The 12,564-nt window shown below is 41.9% G+C and overlaps 1 protein-coding gene across 1 annotated transcript in view; it reads right to left on the bottom strand.

The window, feature by feature from the left end:
* Positions 1-12,564, bottom strand: part of TNR (tenascin R) — a 663,536-nt gene that overhangs the window by 363,042 nt on the left and 287,930 nt on the right. The window contains exon 2 of the mRNA XM_082265604.1: positions 7,962-8,496. Within this exon, the coding sequence (XP_082121730.1) occupies positions 7,962-8,448 (487 nt within the window). The 5' untranslated portion in view covers positions 8,449-8,496. The remainder of the gene's footprint in view (positions 1-7,961; positions 8,497-12,564) is intronic.

Genomic DNA, 12,564 nt, shown 5'->3' with positions numbered 1-12,564 from the left:
AGGCTTAATGCACACAGTGTATTAACTTAGTGAATGGACTGAGTCCTGGGCTTTTTCTAAGAGCTGTTGACTGCGAGCTAAATGTACTGTGTAAACTCTTAAAAGACTGTCTGATGTAATACATGGACAAGTATCTCTTCTTTCTAGTATCATACAAAGAAAGAACATGAATAAAGGTAAGGCTGCCTGTGTAGATAAGCCTAATACCTGAGACTACAGCTAAGAACATACTGTGTTGGAACTGTGGATGAGGTCAGTGGTTGGTTAGAATAGTCGGAATAGCTTGCTTTTTTCTTGTTGTGATGATGTGGCTATAAAACTTTACTGAAAGCGGTATTAAACTGAAAACCAAAAATGTAATATATAAAAGCTCCCCAATCCTTAGATGTGCATTAGCTTCCTTTTTTTTAGGATTTCTCCAAAAAAAAAGTAATGCAGCCTTCGCATCTGAGGAAATGGTAAGCTGCATTAAAATTGATGTTTGCTTTTGGGTTTAATACCGCTTTAAAGTGAACCCATCAACAAACCTTTAAAAGTAAAGGTACTGCATGAGAGCAGACAATACAATGTGCCTACTAATATGTTTGCAGGTCCTCAATCCTCATATTTTCCCCTCTTCCTTTTTTAAATTCGGGTTTCCTTTTGTTAGTAAAAATTTGCTTCCCTGATTTCCGGTCTAAGCCCCATCCACCTGTCCAAAAAGAGGGTAAAAATTGGCGACTGAAGTGATTTCTTTCACTGACTTGGCAGAGATTATTCCAAGAAAAAGGGAAGTCAAGCCTTTAGTAGAAAAATTAAACTAAATTAGAAAAATAGAAGACATAAAGTAGATTTTTAGGTTAATTACTGTAATAGTAGTACCATGTGTTATTTGCACTTAAGGAAGATTTTTCATTTGATTATTTTAAATTGCTGACTTTTTTGGCTTTTTTAAATACAGGGCTTTCCTGCCCAGGCCAATTTTTAGCTTTCAGCTCACTTTAAATGATAATTGCTTGGTCATGCAACAATGTACCCATATGACATTTTTATCATTTGTTTTGAGACAAATAGAGCTTTCTTTATTTTATTGGTGGTATTTAATCACCATTGAGTTTTTTATTTTTTGCTAAACAAACAAAAAAAGGCAAGAAACACCCTTTTCTTCGTTTCTGTTATACAATTTTGAAGATAAGAAATTTTTCTTCTTCACTGATGTGCACTGATGAGGCTGCACTGATGGGCACTGATAGGCTGCATTCATGGGCACTGATGAGGCTACACCGATGGGCACTGATGAGGCTGCACTGATAGGCACTGATGAGGTGGCACTGATGGGCACTGATGAGGCGACACTGATGGGCACTGATAAGCTGTACTGATAAGGTGGCACTAATGGGCACTGATATGCTACACTGATGGAAACTGATATGTTGCACTGATGGAAACTGGTATGCTGCTCTGATGGGAACTGATGGGGTTGCACTGATAATCAGGGCACTGATGATCAGTGTAAATGTCCCCTGTAACTGGAAAGTCGGTTATCGGCTTTCCTTTCCTCAAACAGCAAAGGAAATGCCAATAAACAAAATTTGTTTACATGTGATTGGACAAGGCCCATCACATGGTAAAGGGCCTACGATCATGACTGATCGCCGTGCTGTGTGCCCCCGGGGCGCGCATGTGCAGGGCGATGTAAAGGACATCATATGATGTCCAGTCAGATCTGCAATAGGTCAAGTGGGAAGGTGTTAAAATCTCCAAAGCAGAGCGCAATACAAGTGATTGTAGTGCAAATCATCAATATCCATTAATATCGAAACAATTTATTTTAGCTTCTAGTTTAGTAAATTTCAAAAGTCATAAAAGTTCTAACCATTCTAACAGCTGTTTTTACTGTTCCTCAATAGCTCAGTCTAATGGACGGGGACAAAGAGAGGAGCATTTTACAAGAGCTACTTCTAAATGGATGAGACTACTAAACAAAGCTGGCTATATGACCGAATGTTCAGACGGCAAAATTAGCTTTTTAACTATAGACTTTTTACAAACATAAAACCTTGCATTGTGCAAGCTAACATGTTTGTGGAGGAGAGAGGGGAGATACTGTGGGCGCCCGCCTTTCACAGGAGAAACCCAAATGATGGACCAGAAAAATTCATCCCAGCTGACCAACTTTCTCTGAAACAGATTTGGTCAGGGAATGTTGCCTATGATTGTGGATGTCTCCTGGAGGATATAAAGATTCTACGACTAGATCAGATTGGACAAAGGATACCTGATGTCAGTAGGCACCTAAAGTGGATTTTTTTTCCTTTTTTTTGCCCCCTTGTGTTTAACACAAAATGAAAATACAGTCACATGAGAGATGACTTTCCTTCATTCTGTTACAGCATGACATAAAAACAATAAGATAGGCCACAAGAGTGACAAGTAGAGAAAACATATTTCCAATGAATATGTAGCAGTTTAACAAAATAATTGAGGAGCACAATAAAAAAAAAAAGCCCCCTTAACTTTATTTAAGCCCTCTGAGCCAATAGACAGATTGGCTTGGGGTACCAACATCGCAGGATCCCTGGACAGGTAAGTATCTTTATATTAAAAGTCGGCAGCTACAGTATTTGAAGCTGCTGACTTTTATTTTTTTTTTGTACAGGCTGGAACTCCGCTTTAAGAATTAGTGATTAGATGAAAGTTAAGGTTACTATTAGGGTGAAGTTGAGGATTAAGCGTGGGGTACATGCATGCACACAATTTAATTTCCACTTATTTTGTTGTTAACCACTTGGCACCTACACTATACCTGAAAGACGGCTACAGTGCGGGGCTTAAAATTCTGTACATAGACGTCTTTCCATTCTCACGCCACCTGCGTGCCCCCTTGGGCTTGGTCTGTGATCACAGTGTCCTCGGGACTCAGCTGATCACTGATCATTGTAAAGGGCCAACGACAGCTGATCACGGAAGTAAACACAAGCCAGTTATTGCCTTGTTTTTTCCCCTCATGCTGGCAGCGTGTAGAAAAGAAGAACGCCGTTAACCGGCTTCTGTTAGAGGGACATCAGTCCTTAGTGCCCACCAGTGCTGCTAATCAGTGCCCTCCAGTGCTGCTAATCAGTGCCCTCTAGTGCTGCTAATCAGTTCCCACCAGTACCATCTATCAGTGTCCATCAGTGCTGCCAATCAGTGCCCATCATTGCCTCATCATCAGTGTCACTTATCAGTGCCACCTACCAGTGCCTATTAGTGCCCATCAGTGTTGCCTATCAGTGCCACCCATCAGTGCACATCTGTGCTGCCTCCTCAGTGCCCAACAGTGCCATCTATCAGTTCCCATCAGTGCCACCTCATCAGTGCCCATCAGTGCAGCCTATCAGTACCTTTTTTTTTTAAATTTTATAGCAAAATATGAAAAAGTTTAGTTTTTTTCAAAGTTTTCAGTCCTATTTTGTTTGTTTAGCAAAAAATAAAAAACCTAGTAGTGATTAAATACCAGTTTGTGTGAAAGAAATAATAGACATTTCATATGGGTACAGTGTTGCATCACTGCGCAATTGTCATTCAAAGTGTGAGAGCGCTGAAAATTGGCCTGGGTGGGAAAGGGTATAAGTGTACAGTAGGTAAGCGGTTAAAAGGTCTATGACTAGTAAAACTGGGTTTGGGTACGTAGTTATATTTTGTGTTGTTGAGGAAAGTGGAAAGATAGCGCTGGACACATAGGTTTATTTTACTAGTATTGTTATCCTAAAGGTTTAATGTTGGTGTAAATGATCTGGTTACTGAGCAGGTGGCTTCTGCACCCCAGAGGATCTCCATAGTCTTGTAGTGTAATGTAAGAAGGGTTGAAATGTAAGCGCCACACCACTGCTAAGAGGTCCAGATACAACTTTATTCTATTAACCACTTCAATACAGGGCACTTTCACCCCCTTCCTGCCCAGGCCAATGTTCCGCTTTTAGCGCTGTTGCATTTTGAATGACAATTGCGCGGTCATGCAACACTGTACCTAAACCAAATTTATGTAATTTTTTTCCCACAAATAGAGTTTTCTTTTGGTGGTATTTGATCACCGCAAGTTTTTTTTCTTTTTTGCTATACAAATAAAAAAAAGACCGAAAAGTTTGAAAAGAAAAAAGTTTTTTTGTTTATGTTATACAATTTTGTAAATAGATACGTTTTTTCCTGCACTGATGAACACTGATGAGGCTGCACTGACAGGCACTGATGAGGAGGCACTGATGGGGTGGCACTGATGGGGTGGCACTGAAGGGGTGGCACTAATATGCGGCACTGATAGGTAGCACTGATGGGCACTGATAGGTAGCACTGATATGCAGCATTGGTGGGCACTGATATGCGGCACTGCTGGGCACTGATAGGCCGCATTGATGGGCACTGATAGGTGGCACTGATAGGCAGTACTGATGGGCAACTGATAGGCGGCACTGATCGGCACTAATGGGCACTGATAGGCGGCACTGGTGGGCATTAATGGGCACTGGTGGGCAGCACTGATAGATGGCAATGATGGGCACTGGTGGGGAACACTGATGGGGAGGGCATTTGCGGGCAGCGCTGATGGGGAGGGCACTGGCAGGCTCCCTGAGCCCTGATTGCCATCTCTGGTGGCCATGGTGGGCATCCCTGGGGTCATGGGTGGGCATCCCTGGGGTCATGGATGGGCATCCCTGGTGGTTCTAGTGGCACCACCCGAGGGTCTGCACTGGTAATCAATGATCTGATTACCAGTGCAGACCCTCCCTGTCAGGAGAGCCGCAGATCGGCTCTCCCCTACTCATGCCTGTCAGGCACAAACTAAGGAAAGCCGATCAACGGCTCTTCCTGTGTACTATGTGACCAGCTGTGATTGGACACAGCTGGTCACATGGATATTGGAGATGTGGTGTGTCAGAGTGACACGCTGCATCACCGATCGCCGCTCTCCTTGCCCCCCGGGAGCGCGCAGAGCGCATTATCCTGCCGCCGTCATATGATGTCCGGTCAGGATAATGCAACCACTTTCCCGCCGTCAATCGCCTATAGGGCGGGTGGGAAGTGGTTAAAGGTCAGGGGTACATTTTAGGAAATAGGGGTCTACGCGCCCCCTTTATCAGGGCTTTACTGGCAACCAAGTAAACAAACGATGACCTACAATGATATTTATTCCAGTGTGAGTTGAAAGCACAGGCCTAATCAGCAGCTTGTTGTGCAGCCAAAACAAACTATTTTGCGTAGTTTCCACAATTTACCTGCTACATTGAGTGACTGGCTTGATACAGCTTAAAGTGTTACTAAACCCAGGAGCCTGTATTCACTATATCTGGTCTCCCAGTACACAGAACATGGAAATGCAATTATTTTATTCATTTCATTTTAGTAATTATAACCTGCTAAATATCTTTTCTCATCAGCAGTATATAGCAGTCTTGTGAGTTGCAAACCTTGTAGGAGGAGTTTTCATACTGCAACGGCTGTCCTATCAGGATGCTGGACCCCTGACCCATTGTCTGGACAGTGCTGATTGGCCCTGTGCCGATCACAAGACAAAAAAAATTCTCTAGTAATACACACCAAACTGAGCATCTGCAGCCTGTAAGTCTGTCCTATCCGGACATGTTATGGGGACAATGCAAGAAGAGGAGGATCTGTGCATACAGGATCAAACAGCCTTTTTACACAATGCAGAGGATTAACCCCTTAGGTTCCACATTGAGTATACCAAGCATGCTTTACTGCATATACAGACTGATTTTACTGTTGTGGCTTTAGTAACACTTTAACCACTTGCCGACCGCCGCAAGTACATATACTGCGGCGGTCAGCCCCGGCCAAGCAAAGTGACGTACCGGTACATCACTGGCCTGTCACCGGCTTGTGAGCCAATAGCGGGCTCATTCCCTAACAAGTCAGTGCGTGTGACCAGCGGACCCGATGTCCGCCGGTCACTCGTGATCGTTCGCTGGGAAGGGAGAAAGGCAGGCGGCTAATGTAAACAAGCCGCCTGTCATTCTCCCCTGTGTAAAAATGGAGATCAGACGGTTCTATGTAGGACCGTTGATCTCTGTTTTTACACTAGTAGCCATGTCCCATAACTGTTAGAAGCACGCCCCTAGGACACACCTAACCCCTCCCTCTCCAATACAGTTAACCCCTTCCCTGCCAGTGTCATTTTTACAGTAACATTGCATATGTATAGCACTAATTACTGCAGTAATGTCACTGGTAACCCCAAAAGTGTCAAAAATGTCAGTCAAGGGTCCGATCTGTCCGCCGCAATGTCGCAGCCCCGCAAAAAAAATCGCAGATCGCCGCTATTACTCGTTAAAAAAAAAAAAACACCAAAAATGACAAAAATCTTTCCCTTTGTTAGTAAACGCGATAACTTTTGCGCAAACTAATCAAAATACGCTTTTTGCGATTTTTTTTACCAAACACATGTAGCATAAAACAAATTGCCCGAAAATGTTAAAAAAATTTATTTTTACATTTTTTTGGGGAATTTCATATAAAAAAATGTGAAAAATATTGTTATTTTTGCAAAATTGTCGCTCTTTTTTTGTTTATAGCTCATGATCAAAAAATTGCACAGGTGATCAAATACCACCAAAAGAAAGCTCTGTTTGTGGGGAAAAAAGGATGTCGCGTCGCACGACCGCGCAATTGTCCGTTAAAGTCACGCAGTAAAAAATCATAAAAAAAAAACCCTGGTCAGGAAGGGGGTAAAATCTTCCGGGGCTTAAGTGGTTAATGTCTGCAATGCCCAGAAACAGCTTAAACAGTAAAGCCCTGTACACACGTACCGATCGTCGGCCGAACGATCGGCCGTCTTTTGTCCGCGGGCTGTCTTGTCTGTTGAAAAGTGCAAAAGACTGCACACGAATTTTGTCGGCCAACAACAGCCGACTGCAGAAGTGATGTCATGTGATGGTTGACTTTCCTTGTCTTTTTTCTTTTCTGAGCATGCTCAGTCTTGCAAATCTGCTGTCTGTCGGCCGAAATCTGTACTGACTGGCGAACAATCGGCCGTTCTGGTGTCGGCATACAAAAATGTTAATGCTCGCACGACAGATTCTGTTCGGCCGAAAGTGCGCTGTCGGCTGTCGGAAGCATCATACTAACAAGCCGAAAATCGGCCAATCGGTCGTCGGCCGAATCTTTTCGGCCGACAATCTGCACGTGTGTACGGGCCTTTACTCCACTTTCTGGGTAAGGGATATACATTGCAAGGATTTTAAAAAACTTTGTAGCATATTCCTACCTTTTGCTGCTCTAAAATAGCTGTATGTTTCACCATGTCCTTGGGAGGGACATTCCTATGAATGGGAGGGACTGGTTCATTAATAATCAGCCGTGTGCACTCTCAGTGTTCTAATGAGAAAAACAGCAGAGTCTGCATCCCTTTTTTTTTAATTATTTAACCCCTGCGGAGTATCTCACCAAAACTAAAATTACTATTGCAAGGAATGCTTAAAATCTGACTTGTATCTTAGTACAGACTTCAATCTGAGTCAATCAAACTAAAATAAAATTACACTTTTGGAGGCATTCTGCCCACCAATAGTATACAGAATGACTCCAACTTGCCATATTGCTTGAAATTTTACAGAAAATTACAGCGCTGCAGATTAAAAAGGAAAAGTAGGTTTTAATAACGTTCAATTACAACATGACCCGTGTAGCATATGTATATGCTAGATTATTTTTTTATTTGCTGTATTTTTTCCACTAAATTGGAGTTACCCTTTAGTATCCTGAGCAAGTGTATAACCAGCGGAAGGCGAGAGTTGTTGTTTGTATTACATTCGAGTTGCATTTCCTAACTTGACAAAATCAAAGTGACAGCAGAAATCTGTTGCTGTGAGTATTCCATATCCTTTTCCTCCAGTCATACCCAAAGGTATTAATGTAACTTTACCTTGCATATACATATAAATGCACATGAATAATTAATTCATGGGATCCCAAGTAATAGTTCATACCTGTAGCTTCTGCGTCCTGACATCCCCTCTCATTACAGCGCTCTCGGAGCAGCATTACTTCCCTTTCCAGAGCCTCAATCCTGCTGAGGAGATGCTGCACAGCATGAGGGGCCGTATAGCACTGACACAACCTCTGTGGAACTCGGATACTGTGTGTAAAGGTTATCTGACTCTCAGCATCTGCCGTGTTATCAGTCTGTTGGGACACCCAGCTTGCATCTTCTGAAGATTCGGGTTCCAATGTGCAGGGAAATCCCAGGGGGACATTAAAATTGTAGATGTGATTAAAAACCAAAGGTTGGTGCTTGCTTCTAGGTCCTGGATCTGTCTGGTTCCCTTCTTCTCTGGTCTGAATGTGCATCCCTGGGGTCTGGCCAGTAGTCAATTCAGCATTGCACTTTGAGTCTCTGACTATACAAAGCAGCACAATGAGGTGCACACCAACCTGCAGAGGACCCAAAGCACTACTCGCTCCTTCGCTCCCCATCCTCTCCACCGGATCGAGGTAGCAGTACTACAGCCTGAGCCAAGTGGTCTGTTGAGAAAGTAAAAACGTATATTAAGTATTAAGAATAGTAATACAAATATATATGCGAAAAAAGCATAGTGTAGCATTAATAACAATGATAATATAAAGAATACGTAAACAAGTTCTTTCGAAAAAAGTTGGAGAAGGGCCTTTCATTCATTTTATATATCTCAGCTCAAAAATTTACAAAAAGAACAGAGAACTAAATTTTCAGCCCCTATCTGTGTCCAGCATGAATACCTAGTAGGACTTAATTTACACCAATGGTAGCACCACACTTAACAACCAGTTCATCACAGTCAGTGTTCATTTTGACATCAAATTTTGATTTAGTTTTAGTCATAGTCTTTTCACTTAAATGCCATATTTGTTTTAGCCATATTTTAGTCATCTTAACTGCTTTAGTTTTAGCTATATTTTAGTCACCTGAACTGCTTCCGTTTTAGCCATATTTTAGTCAACTGAATTGTTTTAGTTGTAGTCATATTTTAGTCTACTAAATTCTCCTACATTTTAGTCAACTAAAATCTCTGTTACATATTAGTCAACCAAAATCGAATGAGTTTAGTTAAATTGTAATGCATGATTTAAGCATTTCTCTAGAATTTCCAAAAGAGTAAAGCCTCATACACACGCAACGATTGTTGGCCCGACCGATCGGCCGACTTTTGTCCAGTGTTGTTGTGTGTTGGTTGAAATGTGCTCTAGACTGCACACAAATTTTTTCGGCCAACAACAACCAACTTCAGAAGTGATGTCATGTTCTGGTTTACTTTCCCTGTGTTTTTTCTTCTCTGAGCATGCCCAGTCTTGCTCATCTGATTTTTGTCTGCCGAAATCTGTACTGACTGAGGAACAATCGGCCGTTCTGTTGTTGGCCAACAAAAATTTTATAGCATGCACACCAGATTTTGTTCGGCCGAAAAATCGCAGTCGGTTGTCGGAAGCATCATACTAACAAGCCGACAATCGGCCGATCGGACGTTGGCCGAAAATTTACGGCCAACAATCAGTGCGTGTTTACAGGGCTTTAAAATCTAATAACATTGTAGGGATGGGGAAGTAAATGGGAGCGAAGGGGTGCACAGGGCAGAGAACTGGTCTGGAGAGGTTATTATATACACAGTTCTAAGCACTGCTACCTTGCTGGGAGGGGAAACACTCACCACGTGGTTTGCAGGGCATTGTTCCAGAACTCCCAGGCAGTAGGCAGACACAGGGAGCCGGCATCTCTCAGCCAATACAGCTTATCAGGGGACTGGGGCTTTAACAGACAGGCAGAGCTCCATGGAAAGTGCAAGTTTAGGTGGGTAAATGTCTCTCCCTCACATTTTTGCTCTGTTTTTGTTCACTGACAAAAATTGGAATCGATTTTCGTCACAGTTTTTGTCAATTAACTTAATTTGAATTTTCTTTTCATTTAGTTTTCATTACTGAAAACATGCAGCTGACGAAAATTATGATAAAAAATAATTTCATTGACTAAATTAACACTAATCACAGTAGTCTTGGTGAGAAATAAGGATGAGGTTTCAATAGCCCCACCACTCTTTGGAAGGTAATGAGCTGAAGGCTGAAAATCATGGAGCATCATCCCCCTATGAATGAATTGAAAGGGTTATTGCTCCCAGAAAAATCTCTTTAAATGTATTCCTTGCTGTACTGGAATTTAAAATTAGCCCTGGGTATGACGCACACATGACAAATCTATGCAAAGAAACATAGATTGGGGCAAGTATAGGCTAGCTACAGGTTGTAGATAACTTTAAAGTGTTTTATACCAGGGATGACATAGGGCAGTGGTCCTCAACCCTGGTCCTCAGGGCCCACTAACAGGCCAGGTTTCCCCAAGGTAATACTAAAAATCTGGCCTGTTAGTGGGCCCTGAGGACCAGAGTTGAGGACCACTGACATAGGGTGATCAGTCCACAGGACTTCTTTGAGCTCACCAGTATTGTCAAACACCAATTCCTCTGACAGTGCCAGGATTGACAACCCAAGCTAAAATATATATTTTTGGTTACCTACCTTGACATGGGATTTTAGTATTATATTTAATTCAACAATGCAGATATATAATCAAGTCTGGGATCAAAACATGTATTTGTAGTCATCATACTACATCAGATAAGGTAAGGTAGCCTTCTCATGCATTGGCTTATTGTATAAACGTATCTGGCAAATTCCTAATTCAGACCTGCTCAACTAGGTCTTGCTGATAGATGGTGAGGTAGACAGGAAGGTCCTTTTTTATTATTCCACATATAACTAGCTGCTAATTTCAATGTAATCTCCTTATATAAAATGATTTTTTTTTCATCTGTGCTAGGTTATGCTATGTAGCCAGGTTAGTTGCAAAGAAGAGTTCCTTTTTACAGTTTTTTTCTTTCTGCATAATGTGCTTTGAAAAAGTATTCATAGCCCACAATTTGTCATGTTACAACCAAACTCTTAAGCCCCGGTTCACACTTCTGCGAGTTCCGGGTTCGCATGTAATGTCGGAGCGCACTGCTCCGACATTACATGCGATCAGCTGTGCGGTGCGAGTTTAGCCATACAGTTTGTATGGCTAAATTCGCATCGCACCCGGAGCAAACACGCACAGGAGGCATTTTTGCAGCCGCATCAGGATCGGATCGCACAGCGGTTCACACTTGTGCGATCCCATCCTGTGCGAACTGCATGATCGCACTGCGATATGCGATCAAACTGGGGGTGTCGTTAAGATTACATTGACACCCCCAGCGTATCGCATATGGCAGTGTGAACTGCCGGGGGTGCGTGTGCGATGCGGGAACAGGCTGCGAATTCGCAGCCTTCCTGCATCGCATAAATGTGAACCGAGCCTAAACGTATTTTATTGAAATTTTATGTGATGGACCAACACAAAGTGGCACATAATTGTGAAGTGGATTAAACAATTGTAATTGTTTAATGTGGATAAATGCAAGGTATTGCACTTAGGGACCAATAACATAAAAACAAAATACACGCTAGGGGGGGAACCTCTGGGGGTATCAAAAATGGAGAAAGATCTGGGGGTCTTAGTAGAAGATAGACTTAACAATAGCATGCAATGTCAAGCTGCAGCTGCCAAAGCCGGCAGAATATTGGCATGCATAAAGAAGGGGATGTATTCCAGAGATAAAACTATAATGCTACCACTTTATAAAGCACTGGTCCGACCACATCTGGAGTACTCTGTCCAGTTCTGGTCGCCAGTCCTCAGAAGGGATGTATTGGAGCTGGAGAGAGTACAGAGAAGGGCAAAAAAAAACGTATTAGGGGATTAGTGGACCTTACTTACAAAGAGCGTTTAGAAGTGTTTGATTTAGAGACAGTATGGATGGAAGGGGGGATTGGGGTCTTTTTAATCAGAGATTATAATGGCACCTGCCCCCATATGCAAACAATGGAAAGAATTCCAGCAAGGGCATAGACCTGTCCCTATAAAAGGGTCAAGACTACGTCCCTACAAGAGGAAAAGGGGGTTTAAATGTGCCTCTACAAACAGTCAAAGTATGCACATGTTCATGTAACATAACAACGGTACACAATTGTTTTTTTTTAAAAAATTCATAAATCTTTATTAATACATGGTAAAAACAAAAAGTATATCACTCTAATAGATTGAATAGTCAATACAAATTAAACAATTTAATTAAACAAGTATACTCAACTCTATTCATTGTGACGTCTAAATTGGGATTATTAAAGACTGAATCTCTGTTTACATACTTTCCTTTGCTGGACCCTGAGGAAGCGCATAATGCGAAACGCGTAGCTCCAGCATTTTCTATCTGTATTTGTACTAATCCTGTCACTATGTATTGACTATTCAATCTATTAGAGTGATATACTTTTTGTTTTTACCATGTATTAATAAAGATTTATGAATTTTTTAAAAAAAAAACAATTGTGTACCGTTGTTATGTTACATGAACATGTGCATACTTTGACTGTTTGTAGAGGCACATTTAAACCCCCTTTTCCTCTTGTAGGGACGTAGTCTTGACCCTTTTATAGGGACAGGTCTATGCCCTTGCTGGAATTCTTTCAAGTGTTTGATTTATT

The sequence above is a fragment of the Pelophylax lessonae genome (genome assembly GCF_965119305.1).
Source record: "Pelophylax lessonae genome assembly, chromosome: 8".
NCBI classification, from domain to species: domain Eukaryota; kingdom Metazoa; phylum Chordata; class Amphibia; order Anura; family Ranidae; genus Pelophylax; species Pelophylax lessonae.
This window is presented reverse-complemented; position numbering and strand designations above follow the sequence as displayed.